At 39.7% G+C, this 19296-nt stretch overlaps 1 protein-coding gene across 2 annotated transcripts in view; it reads left to right on the top strand.

The window, feature by feature from the left end:
• Positions 1-273: 273 nt before the first annotated feature.
• TBC1D8B (TBC1 domain family member 8B) overlaps positions 274-19296 on the top strand; it is a 29218-nt gene continuing 10195 nt past the window's right edge. Inside the window, exons 1-12 of one of the 2 annotated variants that reach the window (XM_058848042.1) lie at positions 274-478; positions 8341-8451; positions 9120-9215; positions 10559-10677; positions 11301-11526; positions 12447-12687; positions 13732-13939; positions 15551-15712; positions 16260-16409; positions 17545-17695; positions 17933-18147; positions 18598-18715. In XM_058848042.1, coding sequence (XP_058704025.1) covers positions 349-478; positions 8341-8451; positions 9120-9215; positions 10559-10677; positions 11301-11526; positions 12447-12687; positions 13732-13939; positions 15551-15712; positions 16260-16409; positions 17545-17695; positions 17933-18147; positions 18598-18715 — 1927 coding nt within the window. In that variant the 5' untranslated portion in view covers positions 274-348. The remainder of the gene's footprint in view (positions 479-8340; positions 8452-9119; positions 9216-10558; positions 10678-11300; positions 11527-12446; positions 12688-13731; positions 13940-15550; positions 15713-16259; positions 16410-17544; positions 17696-17932; positions 18148-18597; positions 18716-19296) is intronic. The other variant, XM_058848043.1, reaches the window with a different exon arrangement.

Below are 19296 nucleotides of genomic sequence, written 5' to 3'. Positions count from 1 at the left end.
TGTGCGCGGGAGCGGCATTAGAGCCGCTCCCTGGGGAACACAAAGCCGGGACTCGGAACCCCCAGCCCCTGCTCGGCGGCACAGCAAAGCCGGCACTCAGTGTCCCACTCCGGGACAGGCCGCTGTGAGGGCAGCACAGGCCCCGACGAGAGCTGCAGTCTCGAGCCAGGGGAGCGCACAGCCGACGGGACTTGTAGTCCTATTGCAGCAGCGCAGCCCCGCCCCTTGGCAGCAAGGACTACAGCTCCCAGCATGCCTTGGGAGCCCTGCCCTCCCCTGCGTGATACCGTAGCTGCGTGCGTGGAGCGGGCGCGGTGGTGGAAGCACTGCGTCGAGAGGGGTCGTGGGATGTGGTTGAAGCCCGAGGAGGTGCTGCTGAAAAATGCCCTCAAGCTGTGGGTGCAGGAGCGCTCCAACCAGTACTTCGTGTTGCAGCGGCGGCGGGGCTATGGCGAGGAGGGCGGAGGCGGGCTGGCAGGTACTGCCCCTGCGGGGCCGGACCAGGGCTGGAGCGGGAGGATGGTGGTCTGTCGGCCCTGAGACCCGCAGCCAAAGGGGCAGGAAGGGGACCCGCTTGAGTTCTGGAGCCCCGAACCTTCCTGGATTTCTCATGGGGTTCTTCTCGCCTTCCTTTCCCTGGGTAGAGCGGCCCTAGGGGCAGCAGAATACGGCGGTGACGGGCACCCGGCGGGGTTGAGGGCGCCTGGTGCTCTGGATTCCCGGGTCACTGGGGAACTGTAGACAGCACAGCCCAGCTTGGTCACGGGCTGAAAAGCGTCTGCTCCAGCGGAGTCCGGCACAGCTCCATGGGCAGCTTGGTGGAAGTGGACACGTCTGCGGAAGGACTGATCTGTCTTGCTTTGGCAAGATGCTCATTTCCAAATGTCATTTTCTGCGTGCATCTGAGGCTGTTTGATATGAACTCCTGCTTAGGCATTTCTGATTGTTTATTTTAAAAGCAGGTATATGATATGCACTGTCAGCAGTGGTGGGTCAGGAAAGTGACAGAGGGGTGGGGCAGGAAATTGACCATCATATAATAAACTTTATTCCATGAGAACTTAAAGGTATGGAGCTTCGCTTCTATGTATAATTCTTGCCTGTTTGTATCATCAGACACTGCAGGGGCCCCAGCTACTGCGAAGACCTCTGTGATAGTGGCAGGCATTCTGACTAGAACTGACTCCTTTATAGACTGATGGTGTCTGTCACTGACCCTGTCAAGGAAAAATACTACAGGGAATCAGCATAAAGTCATTCCTCAGTGAGATATGGTTCTCGAGTGTTTTGAATTTCTGCAGGTTTTCTAGGCTCTCTCTAATTTGTGTCATCCTAAAGCAAGCTATGTTAAACATGAGGTATAATTGTCTTGTGGAAACATTTATTAATTTTACTGAACAAAACCACAAGGTTCAAACTTTTGGCTGGTGAATAGCAGATGTAGAAATGCCCCTTGCAGCTTGGGCATTCTTCATTGGCCTCTGAATGAACCAATGGCAGGGCACATGAAAAGTGTAAAAGAAAGCATTTCAAAATCCCAGGTTACCATGCATATCATAGTATTATAAGCAGATAGGTAATGTTAGGCTTTGGCTTAGAACCAAGGGTGGTACATTGTAAGCTTGGAAATCTTGTAAGGATCAGGCTTGATGGCTTGTTCTCTACGTTGGTATATTTGGAAGTCAAGGAAACCAAGTTGCTATGAGGGTTGACTTTCTGCATGATAAAATTAATTTAAGGATTGTGATTAAAGCGGAACAATGAGAATTGGAATAAATTGTTTGTCTGAAAACCTCCTCATAGGCTTACAGCTGGATAGACAGCTGAGCCCTCCAAGTGCCCTTTGGGTTCTGGTAAAGGTGAGGCTTCTGTCACTGCTCTGCTGTCCTTGGTAGCTGTTGACAGTGTGGGAAAAACACTTGAATGGGATAGTTGCTGTAATATGCTTTTTTTGATGTGGCATTGCACATTTTATTTCTGAAGCTTTTCTTGTAAATTCTTACAGATTCTTCTGTGCAAGTTACATTTTTCCCTGGGCAGACACAAGAGGAGTGAGATGTTCTTGAATTAAAGTTGTGATTAAGAAAGATTAATAGGACAGTTGCATAAAAATGCAATTACATTTGTGTTCACAGGTTTGGAAATATTCAAACCTCCTAGGTATAAGCCAGCATGATTTGCTGTGCCTGGGCTTAATTTGATATTGCTGCCTGTCATGGGAGAAAATTAGCACTTCCTGTAGGAAAAAGCAAAGCACAGCTCTTGTGTTATGAAATCATCCCAAATGTCCCAGTATAATCCTATTCTCCTGAAGATCGTTTTACAGCTGGTGAGACAAGGCTGGAGGTGACTGGCAGCACTGAGGGACTGAAAGAGGGAGGCAGCAGTGTAAGTCTAGGTCAGGAGGGAAGAGGGGGACGATGCCTCAAGACAGGAGTGGAAAGAAGGATGGGCAGTGCTGCAGGGTTTGAATAGCACTAATGGGAATATGACAAAGGATTCCCAAAAATACAGGAGTACAGTTGGTAAGACAGGCTTTAAGGAGGGAAGTTTTGAGGAAGCAGCCGTTACCTGGAGAAAAGTACAAAAGGTATGAAGGAGACAAAGCAGCAAAAGATAATGTCAACAGAGCTTGAAGGAAGGCTGTGAATTCTGGTTCTGTTTTAGGAATAGAATGAAGTCTGCAGTTGGATTTGTTTGTATTACCACTCTGGACTGACAGGGGCAGGACCAGTTTGTATTCTGTAGAATACACAGGGGGCTGTTGTGTAGATAACTTGGAAACAGGTAGAGAAATACCTTGTGCTGGTTGTGCTCAGCCTTGCCTCCCTCCCTGCAGATATGTACCTGCTTAGCTTTGCACTTCATTCTCTTTGTTTTAGAGTTTTCCTAAGGATACAGATACTGTAAACTGAGTGGTGCTCCATTGGGTAATTCATCACACTTTTGGCTGTCTCAAAGTGTCTTGTCTGACTGTGCAACCATGTGACCATGTCCTCTGGTTGTTCTGTCTCCGTAGAGCCACTCTGGGAGAGCTGATCACGTTTTCCAGAGTGGATGGATAAGAATATAGTTGTGAATACATGTGCTGTAAATAAGGTCTAGTGTGATTAAAGATGCTGGTCACAGAACTCTAGCTTTAGTTCTAGGACAGACCTTGATTTAGGCAGGACCTTGATTAGGAGATGGGTACGCTGGGAGTAGTGATGCAAATAAGTATTTGGTGTCTTAAAATTCCAACCTTTCACTGAAATTTGAACAAACCAATTGTTTAGTTCCTGCTTCTGCTGTTTCAATTTGCCTCTTTCTGCTTGAGAAAAGTAAGTAAAATGCAACTGTAGGAGGAGAAAAACTAGTGAAATAAATATATGGTTGGAAATAGTCTTCTTTATGCCATGCTCAGAAGAGTAGGGAAAACCTGTGACTCTCCCAAGTCCTGGATCTCCTGTGGCAATTGTTGCCATCCCAAATCTGTCATAGGCCCTTGATGGTATTTGCACTGTTTAAAAGCTGTGGCTTGTTGGGTGGGCCATTGCTGGCTGACTTGCATGCACAGGGGGTTGGGAGAAGGGGTGACAGAGCTGGGCAGGGACATGGACTGTCCCATGTGGGGAAATTTTCCTTCTCTGACATCTGACAGAAAAAATGTTGGATGGATGTTGTGGATGTCAATGGCAAGAACCTTGTCTCTAACAAAATTTCATGGTAAACCAGTTAAAAAAGTACTTGGTGATCTTTGTACAAACTTAAAGGAAGTTTATTTTGGTAGGAACTGCAGAATGAGGGACTTTGTGATCTAGCTTGACCCAGTCTGCAGCACAAAGCCACATGCTTTTCCAAATTGCTGGTCTGGGCAGAAATAATTTATCCTGGCTGGTGTTTTAGCACACAAAGCTTTTGTTGTGGCTTCCTTGCTGTGTGTCCTCAGCCTTGATAGGAATCAAATGGGAAATTTGTTGGTTAATGAAGATTTGAAATTATGTCAGCTACGTAATTTTTTTCAGCAGCTGTAGCAGTGCCTATATTGGTGAGACAAATAACGTCCCTCCGTTAAGATGCATATTTACATTTGGGGATGACAGGTGGAAAAAGTTACCAGCATGTGCTCCCCAGTTCCTGTCAGACAGCTTTTTAGAACCAAAAACAAAGAGGAACTGTTATCTGCAGTCCTTTTTTCTGTTTTTACCAAGTAGAACAATACTTAATTTTTTTCAGAGTTGCACTTGTAATTTTCTGTATTTCTAAGGCAGAGGCAAGGTTGGAGACACACCTTAGTTTAATGAGTCACTGTTTTCTTACCTGAGTTGTAACCACTGACCATAATGCACTTGAGTTATTGTAAATGGAGATGAAATCTTTTGGTTTTGAAGGCTTAAACTGATGTGTTTTTTGTCTGAATTATCTTAAACATTCCCATCTCAGTCCATGCTCAGTATTTCCTTAAGCTGGAATTTCTTAGTCATGAAATCAAGTTCACTTACAAAATAAAATTAAGCCTGAAAGTACTACTTTGCTTAATTTAAGGATGTTGGAAAAGGAGTATTATTCACAAATTGGCATTCCTGTATTTTAAATCAAATATGCAGAGATGATGTCTTTTCATGGTTTATATTATTGAAAGCTGGGGCTTCAGTCCTTTCAGATTTTAAAAACAGAACCAAAGTGCTCTATAAAATAGTTGCTGTTATAGAAAGAAGCTTTATCCTGTCACTGTAAAGGAATATTTGCTGTTACATTTCTCCCTTGTTACTGCATCCTGTACTGGAGAAGCCTTAGTGGAAGTTACAGAGCATCTGCTAAGTTAGGCTGTAGTTTTGCTTCCATTGGATCTGCATTTCTGGATTTTTGATGTATTTTTTACCCTCTGTCCTGCTGGGGAGGGGGATGATAGAGCATCTCGGTGGGCACATCCAGCCAGGGCCAACCCACTACAGCTCTCTATCACAAATTTGATTGTTTGACAGTGTTTTTTCCTCTTTGGTCCCACTCTGATTAGGCTGTGAATTCTTCAGATTGTAGAAGGGAGCAGTTTTTGCTGGAACGAAACTGAGTGTAGCTGCAGAATGTCACTTTCTGTAGTTGTTGCCACTCACGCAGAGCTTTTACAGTATTTTCCAGAAACTCTTTTTTTTTTATAATGATGTAAATAAGCTAAAAGCGAGATTTCAAATGTAGACCAACATATCTGCTCTTCAAAATCCTTGCTGCAATGGAGCTGCCCACTGTGGTGCTAACAGAACATTTGTTTGTAAAGAACCCGTATGTTCTTAAATATTTTATGTTCCTTAACACTTTGAATGTTGCAAATCAGGAGGCTGTCTGATCCAGTTTTAATATAATTAATTATTGACTTCAAAGGCACTGTTAAGCGTTAGAGGAGAAACCAAGCCTGTGCTAACTTCGTTTCAGAAGAATAGTGCTTTTTAAAAAAGAAGACAGAAGCATGTTTTCTTTGCTTCTGATTTTTCATCAGTAAAAGGAAACTGATATTGTTTGCATTACACTTGTCCCATAAAGGATAGGAAGTAGTCAAATTGCTATAAGTAAAGCAGATTGTTAGAAATCAAAAAGCTATAACTGATGCTATTCCAGGAGAAGAAAATAAAAATCCTTGAGATTGTGGTTTGAAAAGGACCAAAAAATAGCACCAATATTAGTATTCTCTTGGTGTATTTGGTGAAATAAATATAGAAGGACAAAGTGGTGTTGACCCCCAAATGGCAAAATGCTGGACAGTTATTAACATGTACTGTCATACATGCCCTAAATTAGTACAACTGAGAACAAAATTCAATGCTGATGTTTTGTGGCACGTCTCTGAGCTAATGTTGATATTTTTCTAACCAAGTCTTTTAGAGACATCTTGGGAATAACACATCTGTATTTCAAAGCTTTTCTGGATCCTTGCCCTTTATTTTGGTTTCTAGAGTATTTTCCCCTATTTACTGAAGCCCCTACAGTATTCCCTAGTAGTTTTACTCAGGCAGCTATGAAACTGAAGATGTTTTCTAAAACCAGAGCCTTTTCTCCATATAAATGTGCATTGCTTTCCATAGATAGAGCTGAAGTCATTCCTTGAGCAAAGCAGGAGGATGATTAGGTGGAACCCCCAGGAGAAACTCTAGTTTTAAGCAGAGGTGAAAGTAGGGGACCCTCTGTAAGTTGTCTCTTGGTTCCTGTTGGGAAATAGTAATCCAAGGGAGTGCTTGGTGAGAAACACACAAGAACTGAGGGTATAGCAGCCCTGACCAATAATACAGTATTCCAAACATTGGCAGCTCATGGAGAACTTTCAGGACTAGGATGAGAAGATGAGTGAGCCTCTGCTTGTGCCTCACAGTTATGCCAGTATCCATAGCCATGAAATTAGTTTGTACTGTACTGAGGGGCTGTTTACTGCCATAGGCTCAAACCTATAGTCTGGATTCCATTCATGACATGTGGCAATGCTGAGGTGATGGATACTCACCTGGTACAGTTTATTGTGTCTAAAATCTGATGACCTTCCAAGGAGACAGGAGCTGTGATGGCTTTTTGAGGAGTGCTCCTTTCTAGCGCACTATGGTAACCGTTGGCTCAAGCTGAGTTGCATTAGCCTTATAAATGGTGAAAAATATCCTTGAACTGTATATTATAACAGAAAATATTAGGAGATTTGTGAATGAAATAATGCAACATTTGCTGAAGCAAAGCCATCTTTGATATCAGCTCAGTGTCATGACTCATTCAGTAAGCAAAAGCTGCTTAAACAGACGTAAATGTTGTTGATTATTCAATGTTCATCTTCAGTCAGGAACTACAAAATAATTCTACTTTCCAACAACCACTTACAATCTGTTAATTTCAGACAAGACCAGAGATATAATGTACTGCTCTATTTTTTTGGTTTTGTTTTTTGTTTTTTCTTGTTTGCTTGTTTGGTTTCTTTCCTTTTTTTTCCCTGGTTGTTGGTTTTGGGGTTTTTTGTGGTGGTTTCTCATAATTATTTACTTCCATGTTTTTGAGGAGAAGCAAAAACATTTGAAACTTGAATAGCCACAGTGAGGTACTATTACTGTGCTGAAAATGTATCATCAGGAAAACCACGCTCTGTGGATGAATGTCTAGAGTTATCAATTCTGCATTATTTTATTTCCTTGTATTCTTTCACAAGTTCTATTTTTCCAGAATTTGAGAGAGAATTAATAGAAAGAAAGTGAAACCCAAAGTACCAAAGTAGCCAACCTAAAATTTCTGAAATAACTTTTGAGGGATGCATTTGAAATTGTCTAAATCTAGTGCTTCTGCAGAATACTAAAAACCAAAATCAAAGGATTATTTTCCATTAAACAGGAAAGACATGTATTTAAAGACATAAAGGTTCTATATGGGCTGTGTTAGTTTTGTATTCCAGCTCTCTCCTTTTAATAGCATGTTTTGGGAATGCTTTGCATCTATGATCTCAACAGGTTTCTGGAACAGACTTTACAGCAGCTCTTTGAGTAATTGTGTCATTTTTTGGGTAATCTCATCTCCTACTTTGCCATTCTTCTGTAGGAGACTAAGAGCCCAGTGTGATTACTTTGGTAACTTTGCTTTAATTGAAATTTCTGTTTCTGTGGTCATGCTAGAAGGGTGCTAACATAGGAAATACAGGAAAGAAGTATACAACCCCATTGATTGTATTTTTGCTTCTGTTGTAAAAAGAGAAGGTTTTATGGTGCATCAGGAACCAAAATATTCAATTGTTTCTTCAGTATTGATTTTTTAGATTTTAAAGGATTAGTTAAGTGTGAGAGAATGATTTTGAGTCATTATAAAATGCATCCTTATTTTCCCAGATGATGTTTTTGTCCTGGTTCTGGAGAGATGAAGTTTGGCTTTTTAGTGAAATTAGTATATTTCATCTGAACTCTGTTTAATGGGAGCTAATTCAACACTTAGTGGCAAGGAGGTGACAGCCAATTATGGTCTTCAAGGGCTCTTTCCTGTACCTGGAAAACAGAACAACAGTAAATGACCAATTAAGAGGTAGTTCAGTTACTGCTTGTGCTCACTGAAGGCTGGGACTGCCCTGTTACATTTCTAGTTGTGCTCTGGTTTCACATACTGCATGGCTGTCGCTTCTACAGGGGTCACCTCATTTGTGCCTCGTGGCCTTTACTGGATCAAAATCTCACATCACAAAGAAGTTCCTCTGGGAATACTTTGTGCTCTCCTCGATTGTGCTTCTTATTTTCTCAGCATTCATTAGTCCTTACTTGGGCAGCCTTCCTGTTCCCCAAGAAACGAACCAGAGGGGAGTGCGCGTTTCAAAACTTGAGTTTCACTGTGCTGTGTACGTTTTCTTGGACACAACAGGTCTCCTTGTGGGAACATTAGATGCAGTGTTGGACTCAACGTCGAAAGTCGCCCCATTTCGCATCCTGCATCAGACCCCAGACTCCCAAGTCTACTGGTCCATCGCATGTGGTATGTACTGTACTCTGGGAGCCAGCGAAGTCCAGAAAGTGGAAAAGGAGGGTGCAAAGTATGGGATCCATTTTTGACTTAATCCTCTCACATAATTATTCATTCTTGTGACCTCTAAACGGTTTAAAAACATTTGCAAGCCTGAGCTTGACAGCACGGTGTGGCTCTGGTTTTACAGAATAAATCTGTGGACTCTTCCTATTACACCTTCTGATTGCCTGCTTTCTGCAGGAGTCTTTCTCAATGCTTTGGGCACTGTTACAATGACACAGGCACAATCTTTTCTTTTGTAAGATACAGGGATAACTTGACACAGTTCAGGATGGACTCTCAGGGTCTTAGTGGGCTTAGTAGGTTTTAGCTTATTCCAAAGTGTGCTGTAGGTAGGAATAACAGTAGATGCTTATCTTAATATTTTTGTTTACTTTGTCTTTGCATGTTAAAACATGCAGGTTCACAGTCATGGTCAGAGCTGAATTCTTCCTCATATCTGTTGCTCTTGTAGTATAAGTTCTGTCTCTTTCTCATGTTGTGTTATTAATGGGGAATGGAAAAGTAAATACAGATTTGTTCTTGTAGCGTTAATTTAATGTAATTGCATGTCACTTTAAAAGGGCAGCCTTAAAGAATTTGAATAGTTTGTGAATTGACAATAAATAATATTTCAGGGCCACTTCTGAAGAAGTCAGACCTGGTGACAGGCTATCAAAAATACTTTAACATTTATGTTGGAAGTGTACTCTGGGGAATTCTACTGCTATCAGGTCAGCTCCTGGGAAAATACAAAGGGTAATCTTCATTTTAGCACTGAATTTTTATAGATTTTGTGCTGCATAGATATGCTTTACAACAGAAAGCTGCATAATATGATTGTCCTAATTGTGTTAGATTGTTTCTTCTGCAAAGAAATTGAAGGGATGGCACTTTGTTCCTGCAATAACATATCTAGGGTCTGAAACAGTGCTTCTAAGCCATTTAAACAATTACAGAAAAGTTTCATTATTCCTGGGTCACCTCTGTGCCTCTGATTCACATTGTGACTCAAATAATTGGTCTACATGAGACTGATAAAAATAATTATTTTTGTGATGTAATTGCTGTATTAATTACTCTTTGTATAATTTGGTAAGTATTGTTGCAAATCCAGCCAGTGTAATGCAGTCTAACTATTTTTAGAGCAATTTCTGTTCATTCACAGGGCCACTTTAATTCTGTTGAGTCCATTGAAAGTTGGTTAATTACCCTTTACAAAGTAAGCTGAGAAAAAAGCAATTATTCAAGGTGTGTTCTTGCTTGAGGATATCAATAGTATGTGATCACACTTCCTGCTTTAATTGGTGAGCATTCTTGTGGAGGATGATGCTGCCAATTAATTTATATTCTAGAATGCCTTTATTCAAACCTATGTAAGTTCTTTCACTCTTCCTGTCTGCTAGCATCTGATGGGGAGTCAGTGTCTTTAAGGCACTGACTCCGTATTGAATCTGCTGAAATCCTGTGGTTTCACTCGTGGCATTTCAATTATTGCTGCCTCCCTGGTTACAGTAATGTTTGCTTTTACATCCTCCCATGTGTTAGGATTTTGCACAGCAGGCCCTAGTCTTGAAGTTCTGCTCTGGAAACTGTTGTGTGCCAGTGATCAAAGCTGAGGATATCAAAGGCACAGATTTAATTTCCTGCTGAGCCTCATGGGTTTGGTCTCACGTTTCCCACATTCTGGTCTATTAAATTGGGAGTGTTGCAGTGGTGCTGTGCTGTCTGTGTTGGGGAGGTGCTGCTGAGAGGAAGGAACTGTCAGTCCAACTCAGGCTTCAGCACTGAGCCACGTAATGTTGACAAAGCTGAGATGCTCTTGGATTTAAAGGCCAGAAATAGAGCTGCATAAAGGACTTGAAAGATAAAAACACAGCAGTGCACATGTTTCATGTACACTGAATAAGTTTTCAATGTTCACAGAGGTAACAAGAAATTTAAGACTTGTAATTTTGTCTTGTATATCTAAATTACTCTGCGACTCAGGAATTTGCCAAGTATTCTCTTGATTGATAGTTTTGGTGAAATGATTGAAGTCTGTCCTAATTTAAAGTAATACTGTATTTTTCAATAGGATCCAGCAGAGAAGAAATAACAGAACATTGGGAGTGGTTAGAACACAATGTTATGAAGACTTTATCAGTATTTGATTCAAATGAGGACATTACGAGCTTTGTCCAGGGAAAGATAAGAGTAAGTAACAGGCATAATTTGGTAGGGCTAAGTATTGGGGTTTTTTTTTCCTTTAACTCCATATGAACAATACATCCTCTGGAGAATATTCAGTGACAGCATTGTAATGCTGCATATTCTGATTGAATAGTCTGTTCAATAGACTGTTAACTTTAACATGTGGCATTTTTCCAGTTTCTCTTCCACACAACTAAGGTTGTTTAACATAAGCTCCACTTGCTAAATGACACATCGAATGCCTTTATATAGTGGTCTAAAACTGTTGAAAAATTAGGTCACAATAATTTTATCAGTGCCTGGGAAACATATGGTCTACTTTTGTTCACTCTATATATGCTAAATATTTAGCCCAGAAACTCTTGGGATTAAGTGAGGAAAATATATCTGTTTCAGAAGAGGAGACACAGGAATGTGTGTCTTGTCTAAGCTGTGTGGGAGACTTGGTGGATGAGTCTGAAATAGCACATTTTATTTGTGACTTATGATTTGATCCTCAGACTCTTTCTCCCCTTCTAAAACTTACTCTCCTGTTGGGAGAATCCTGTGCTTTGTGCACGCAGTTGTGTATATGACAACCACCTGCATGGACATATGCATAAAGTAATGTGATTTTTTTGTTGTAGGGTTTGATTGCTGAAGAGGAAAAAGATTCTTGTGTAAAAGAAGATGATCCTGAGAAGTTTCGTGAAGGTCTTATGAAGTTTGAGAAGTGTTTTGGATTACCAGAGAAGGAGAAGTTGATTACCTACTACTCATGCAGTTACTGGAAGGGCAGAGTGCCCTGTCAAGGATGGCTGTATCTTAGTACCAACTTCCTTAGCTTCTACTCATTTTTGCTTGGAGCAGAAAGTAAGTAAACCTTGATGTTAACCTGCATCCCTTCACGCTTCACTGCTCATCTTTCAGATTAGGAGGAATTCCTCTTATGTGCTGAGGGAGCTATTTTGCCATGTGAGCAGGTGTCAACAGAGATGAGCAGAAATTGCCAACATAATTTATGGAAATGGATATATTTGTGTAACATACTACACAATATCTATTATTATGCTTCTTTAATTCAAGCTTCAGAGAGAAGGCAGACTTCCAGAAGTTGACTGTAGCTAAAAGCTGTCCATCATCTTTAGTTCATGCTGCATTAAGTCTATGAGGATTACAGTTACTTCTTCACACACAGGCATAGTATTTTCTATCAGTGCACTACACACTGGTGATGATTGCACATAACTCTTTCTCTGTGTAACACTAGTTTGAAATGCCCAAACAAATGCCTCTAATAGTACTATAACTGTAGTGTGTACTATAACTATATTTGTGTGAAAAATAGAAAACATACAGAAAATAGGATCCTTCCAAAGCTTATTTTGATCTGTATTGAGACATGCCATAGCTAAAAGGCACAGTTCCTCTACATGCAAATACATGATGCATTTAATTTAAGAAGCCCTACTGGTGAGCTGTTGAAGGGGGGTTGGCTTGTATGATGGTGTTTGCTGTTTGCAGTTTCACATAAGAGGAAGGAAGAGGTGATGTAAACTTGTGTTGTCATACTTGGTGTGTGTTTTAATGTTTTTCTATAAAATTCTTTCTAATGGAATTAATTTTCAGGAAAAATGAAGAAAATGAATTTTGTGCTTATTAGTTTGTAATCTTTTCTAAGTGTGTTAACATTTGACTATGTTGTTTAATTATATTTTATTAGTTCTGCTACTACTGCATTTCTTTTTTAATACAGGCAGATATTGAGAACTATCTCACATTTTTATTTTCAGTAAAACTTATTATCTCCTGGGATGAAATATCAAAACTTGAGAAAACTTCCAATGTGATTCTGACAGAGAGCATTCATGTGTGCTCCCGTGGGGAAGATCATTATTTTTCCATGTTTTTGCACATGAGTGAAACATTCCTTCTCATGGAGCAGCTGGCAAACTATGCAGTTAGACGACTTTTTGACAAGGAGACATTTGAGAATGATCCAGTCCTTCATGACCCTCTGCAAATCACCAAGAGGTAATGCATCGCTTATAGTTTATCTGTTCTGGACCAAGTATTTGTTTAGGCAAAGAGGAAGAGAACCCTTGTCTCAAGGAGATAGTAAATACCAGCATTGCTGATATTTTCTTAACCAAGTATCTCTTAAAAATGTTGGACCAAAGCCATTACATGAGGCATTGTAATTTGTTGTTACTTGGCTGGATCCAAAGTCTGTATGAAGGCAGGAGATGATCAAATCTTCAGTGCTGGTCTTCCAACTAAAACGTTTATATTAGTTTGAATTTTGAAAAGGTGCTCTTGCTGCATTTAGGATTAGAAAATTCAGATTAGAGCTAAGGTGTCTCCAGAGATATCTGATGAAGAAGGATAAGGTGGGGAAGCAATAGTTTAATAGACATGTGTAAATTATAACTGTGTGGCTTTTCTGAAAGCCCCTGGAGGTGAGTTGCAGATGGGTGCATGGCTTTCTTGAGGTACCACATTATTTTGGGTGGTGGGAAAGACGTGAATATTAGTAACTTAATGGTTAAGGTCCTTCCTTTCCCTTTGGTTCCTCAGTTTGGTGGCAAATCTGAAGAGGGATACTCCTCTACAACATTGTTTCTGGCAGTTATCTGTGGAAAATTAGCCCATGGTAGATGTTTACAACATGTGCTAAATTTCTAGCTAATTAACCCTCTGTTCAAGCCAAAACTTGTTCTAGTTTTAAATGATTATTCTGATGTGTGGGGAAACAGAGCATATTATGCTCTTAGTATCTTCTGTACTACCTTTAGGTCCTGTAGTGCTCTACTGTGTAAGAACGTTATTGAATCTGGTCTTATGTAGTGACATATTTAAATACTTTGTTAAGTGGATGTACAGGTAGGTGTAGTTTTGCCCTTTGTTGCCTCTTCAAGAAAAGCATTGAACCCTCCAGACTGACCCCATAGATTATGGGAGAGGAGAGTATGATGTTTTACTGTCTTCCCAAGATACTTGTGACTTGCGTATTTGTAAAGACATTTAAAGCTGATTTAGTTTTTCTTTTTTCTACCAATGTGTTTGTTTTTAATCCAGAGGCCTGGAGAGCCATGCCCACAGTGAGCAGTTTAGTGCATTCTTCAGGTTACCTAAAGAAGAGTCCTTGAAGGAAGTTCATGAGTGCTTCTTATGGGTTCCTTTCAGTCATTGTAACACCTTTGGGAAAATGTGCATTTCAGAAAACTACATCTGCTTTGCTAGCCAGGATGGCAGCCTGTGCAGTGTGATCATTCCACTGAGAGAGGTAATGCAAACTACAAATCAGAGTCAGTTATACCAGTTTTGCAGTTGTGCAGTTTAATGCCACTTTAGCATATTTTCATTAGAATTTCCTTGTTTTATGTGATGTCATGTATTTCCCCCCACCCTGGATACTACATGTAGGAATTCTGTTTGTAGGTTTCTGGAACCACTTTCATGTTTTAAATTTGTTTCTCTATGTTATTTCCCTTTTCTATTTACTCTTATTTCTGTAGCTTGGTACAGAATCCAAATTTTTTATTAAAAAATCAGAATTCTTTTTTTTATTAAATGAAAAAACTTGTAGGTGAGTTAATGATACATTCTCAAGGTAAGAAGAATTGTAGTGGCTAGAGGATTTTGAAGGTTAGTAATAACACTGATGTGTTTCTCAGCTCAGTAGTGCAATTTTTTGCAGTAGTTGAGCAGTGCTGACTGTTCGAAAGTCTGGAGGAAATCCAGTTGTCAAGTGAGTAAGTAGCAATGCCATTACATCTGACAATCTCAACAGACTGTAAAGACAATAAAGACATATAGCAAAGGACACAGCTTTGGAATTTCTGTAGAGTACTCTAGTTGACTGCAGAATAAATTCTGGGGAAAAAACAGCCAACCCTCTTCATTCCTGTCTTGACTTCATGTGGTCTGGGACATTGCCACATTTCAGTCTTCCAGCATTAAAAGCTTTTCATCAACACCAGACACATTTTACAATAGCCTACAAGTAAACCGTGTTCTGTAATTGCTCCTTAATTGCTTTACATTAGGCAGTACATACTGCCTAACATAAGACACCTGACATAGGGGGTGAGCTGTACTAATTTCAGTAATACACTTGGTGTTCCTCACCTACATAAAACAATTTATTTGATTATCTATAAACTGCTGCAAATAATAGACTTCCATATCATAAGAGGCAGTGTTAAAGGAGCTGGCTCCAAATTTATTCTTACGGACTGTCAGACCCTCACTATTTGTTCTACAGGTCTGTAGTTACCTCATTTCAGTGGTCTTTCCTTCTTTACCTATAACAATGTTCTCAGTGGTTTTCTGTTCTTTACCTTTAAAAATATGAATACATCAGCAATGCCAGTCAGTCTAGATTCTCATGATTGTCACTTGAACTTCCATGATTAAACTGTTTCAACTGCTCTAATCTGTAAGTGTTCCATCATGACAATAAAATCAGCTCTACCTGTTATGTGTTATGACAGATGTTTTGACAGGGTATTCTCAGGGGAAGTTCAGTCTTGTAAAACTTGTTTCATTTGATTACTTACAAAAATCATGTTTTCTCTGCTTTTGTATGGTAAGAAAAAAGCATCTGCTTCAGCAGGTGGAAGGACCCCAGGTTTTCAAATAAGGTGAGCACTCACAGCTGGGAAAACCTTTTTGAAGATTTCTGGTGCTCTGTCAAAAATCTGTTGCATAATAGTGCCTTTTGCTAAAATAGCTACAGGCAATTGAGCTTTCAACTTGTAACTTGTATTACCTGATCTCCTTGTGTGCTTCATATGCTGTTTGATTTACACATGTTCTTGACAGGTTTTCTCTCTTATAAATAAGCAGGTAAAATTCCTTGCTTAATTTATGTTATGTGTCCTTGGTTTCATAGGTCACAGGGGTAGATAAAGTAGATCCAGCCAATAGAGGAGTCAGCATTAGTACCAAAGGGAAAACAGCTTTTCGTTTCACAGAGGTGAGAGATTTTGGACTGCTTGTGGCAAAGCTCAGAATGAAATGCAATGCGAGTCCACAACACGTCATAAGTACTGAGGTAACTGCTCTGGCAATTCTAATTTCTTAGAATTTGTTCACAGGAATGAGTCATGTACCTCTGGTTTTAAGGTTTAAAAAAGTAAATAACTCTGCCCATGTGAAAGAGAATGAGTTGGATAATGGTGCTTCTGTGAATGCATGCTGGTTTGGGTTCTTTTACAGTGTTTTTCATCAGGTTTTGAAAAACAACTCCAGCTGTAATGCTGGTTTTTAAATGCTGTCGTGTTTTCTATATAGTTCACTGTATGAATGGGTTTTTTTTGGTGGTGATGGATGGTCAGGCCTTTGTCTCATATTCTCAGTTCTCTTTATGAATATTTTTCCTTTCATAATTTCATTTTTTGCTTGAGAGATGGCTTTTTTCCCAAGTGCAGCCTCCTGAAAGCCCAGCTGTGCAGAGCAGGGACTGCTGTTTTTAATTTATTTTGGAAGTCTGTATCTGGCACCTGTAACTTAATATAAGGAACACAGATGGTCTGGTATCAGTGCTGCTTCTTGGAGAATTGTTTGTTAATTATGAGTACCATTGTTAAATTTTTTTCAAGGTTGCAGCTGGTTCTGCGGCTGACGGTCCAAAGGATTTTGGTGCAGGACAGTCAAAGATGGGCCAGAAAGATAACAGTAAAACTGTCAGTACAGAAGCACTAATGACTGTCTACCATCCTCAGGATGCTGAGAACCTTGACTCTAAAATGGTAAGGGATAAAATGGCCAACAGTTTTTGGAATCAAATTGGAAAGGAGTGAAGTATATAAAAATGAATTCCAGCCAGGCTGCTGATTTCCTCGGGGGCTTTGCCAGTCTTCTTGCATCTGCATTTTTTGTATTTGGAATCCACAGGGTGCTTCTACATAACTCCATTCAATTTTCTGCTCATCTTGTCTAATAATGATATGCCTTATCTTCTTGGAGTTAATTTCTCCTGCTCTTCCACCCTTCAGGGAAGAGTTGGCTGTTTGTTTTATGATAATGATCATGTTGCATTTCCATTGAATTTTCAAGATACAAAGTCACTACAAACTCTCTGGGAGCAAGGAGAGTGTTCTAAGAAATTGACTTAACTTGTTTTCTTCTTCTGCACCACTGTCTAACAAAGTTATGCTCTGGAGATGTTTATGTGATTGTTTTTGCAGCAGAACATCCAATTTTTGCTTCTCCATAGTATGTGCAGGAAGACAGGTTTTATTTCAAAATGAGTCTTTCAGTAGAACTGAGTAACTTAAAATTATTTATATTAGAAATACCAGAAAATAAATAACCTTTGAGCAGGACGAAAGGGAGTCCAGATTTTTAAATCCTGCTTTTTATAGTATGTTGAACAAAAGTGAACAAAATCTACTTTTCCTTTCAGCACCTTTAATCACTTTAACAGTGTTAAATCTGAGTGCTGCATGCACAGAAATTGTAGTGGTGACATTCACCCTGTCTCAGCCCTGGAGCCTCACATGAGCTTTAGCACCTGATCAACAATTGCTTTGCTTCAGAGAAATGTCTGTTTGACACACATACACTTCCTGTGCTGTAGCAGTTGTTGGTTTCTGTCAGATGGGATACTGGATTAGATCTACCTTCTGTCTCATCTTGTATGAACGTACTTTAAAGAATAGTAGGTTATGTGTAAGATGGCATTTTATGCTGAATTTGTGCTCTGCATAGGCTGAATTTTGCTTTGATTTGCTTCAGCACTCATTTCACACATCAATATGGATGCCAAAGCCGCAGTTTCCAGTTTATATGAATATAACTGTGAGCAAAATTTACTTTTGTTCTCTGAATCCTGAGGAGACTCTACCAGTATACTTAATGCTTGTTATCTTCTGCTTTTTGTAGTTGAAAGAAAAAATGAAGGAACAGTCGTGGAACATCCTGTTTGCAGAACGGGGCCATGGAGTCAGTATGTTTCGAACAAAGAAGACTCGAGACCTAGTTGTAAGAGGCATCCCAGAGGCATTGAGAGGAGAACTATGGCTACTCTTCTCAGGTATTTCATAACAAGTATAATTGTTTCATTTTGGGAGTCATCATTTGGGAGTCAGCAACTTTCATTGCTGAGTGAGTGCATTTATTTCAGCAGAATTACTCTGACACATTACTTCAGTAATATCTGGAAATTAATGAGGTACCTCAGTAATCACCAAAATTTTTACACAAATTGCAAACAAATTACTGCTTTACTGTTGTCCTCTAATACTGTGCAATGCAATGTATTAATTTACAGGTGCTGTAAATGATATGGCATCCAACCCTGGTTATTACACTGAGTTGGTGGAAAAATCCTTAGGAACGTGCACTTTGGCTACTGACGAAATTGAACGAGATTTGCGTCGCTCCTTACCTGAGCATCCTGCTTTTCAAAGTGACACAGGAATTTCTGCTCTCAGGAGAGTTCTTACAGCTTATGCATTCAGGAATCCACAAATTGGATATTGTCAGGTATAGCAGTTTAGAGTCTTAGTTTGGTTGTTGAAATACTAGCTCATGTTGGCAGTATGGTAGTACCTCATAAAATCTGTCACAGAAATGTGGAATAGTTTCATGCTTAGTGGTTCACTTACTTTGCTTATTTCATGCCATTGTGTAAAATGAGTTTTTACATTATACTTGAGTTAATTTATAAATGCTGTCATGTCCACTTAATACGTGCATTTGCATTCTAACCAGACATACAGCACTTAAAAATATTTTTATGAACTTTACATATTCTGTTCTGTATTTAATAACATAGAAGTAAAACTCTTGTCCTGGATATGGCTGTATGTTATCCCAGCACTTTAAAAATGTGCTGTAAAGTTCTTTCAGAAACACAAGTTCTAAGAAATAATACCAGTTGTGTTTTCACTGTCTTTTCTCTTAAATGTTTCCTTTCCTGTTTGAATGTTGCAGGCAATGAATATTCTGACATCAGTGCTTCTGCTGTATGCTAAAGAGGAGGAAGCATTCTGGCTTTTGGTTGCTGTGTGTGAAAGGATGCTTCCTGATTATTTCAATCGCCGAATCATTGGTAACATCCATTTGCTTTTTTATCTATCTTTAATTGAATGTCCAGCTATACTGAATGCCAATGATTCTTCATTAAGAACAAATGTAAGGAATGAGCTGAAGACTGACAAGTGGAGAGAAACCATTGCATTTGTTTTGGTTGTGGAGTAGAAAATGGAAGTTACAGAGAGCATCCTGTGACTCCTCCTTAAATAGGCATGGATGTGATTTTCAGATATTGTCAGTATTCTAAGAATATAATATTTCTAGACTTTTATACTGTTCTTATGGAATTGTAACTGCAATTCATACTATTTATTTGAAACTTAGCCAGTTTAGATAAGGGAAAAGGAGTTACTTCAGGTCCAGACTTGGACTTTGATCTCATATGCAGTCTTTATAGGTGTATATGTTAGAAGAAAATGGGGTGCAAAGTCTCTCTTGTTACAGAGGGAATGTATTGGCTGTCAGGAGAGTTAGTGGAAGCAACCATGCACTCACCAAAGTGCAAACACACTTCAAGCATGTTCAAGGCTCTGGCCCCATGCATGGAAAGCACAGCTTCCAGCATGGGGGAAGGAGCCAATGGTTCTGTGCAACTGG

This window comes from Poecile atricapillus, chromosome 12 (assembly GCF_030490865.1).
Source record: "Poecile atricapillus isolate bPoeAtr1 chromosome 12, bPoeAtr1.hap1, whole genome shotgun sequence".
Lineage (NCBI taxonomy): Eukaryota > Metazoa > Chordata > Aves > Passeriformes > Paridae > Poecile > Poecile atricapillus.
This window is presented reverse-complemented; position numbering and strand designations above follow the sequence as displayed.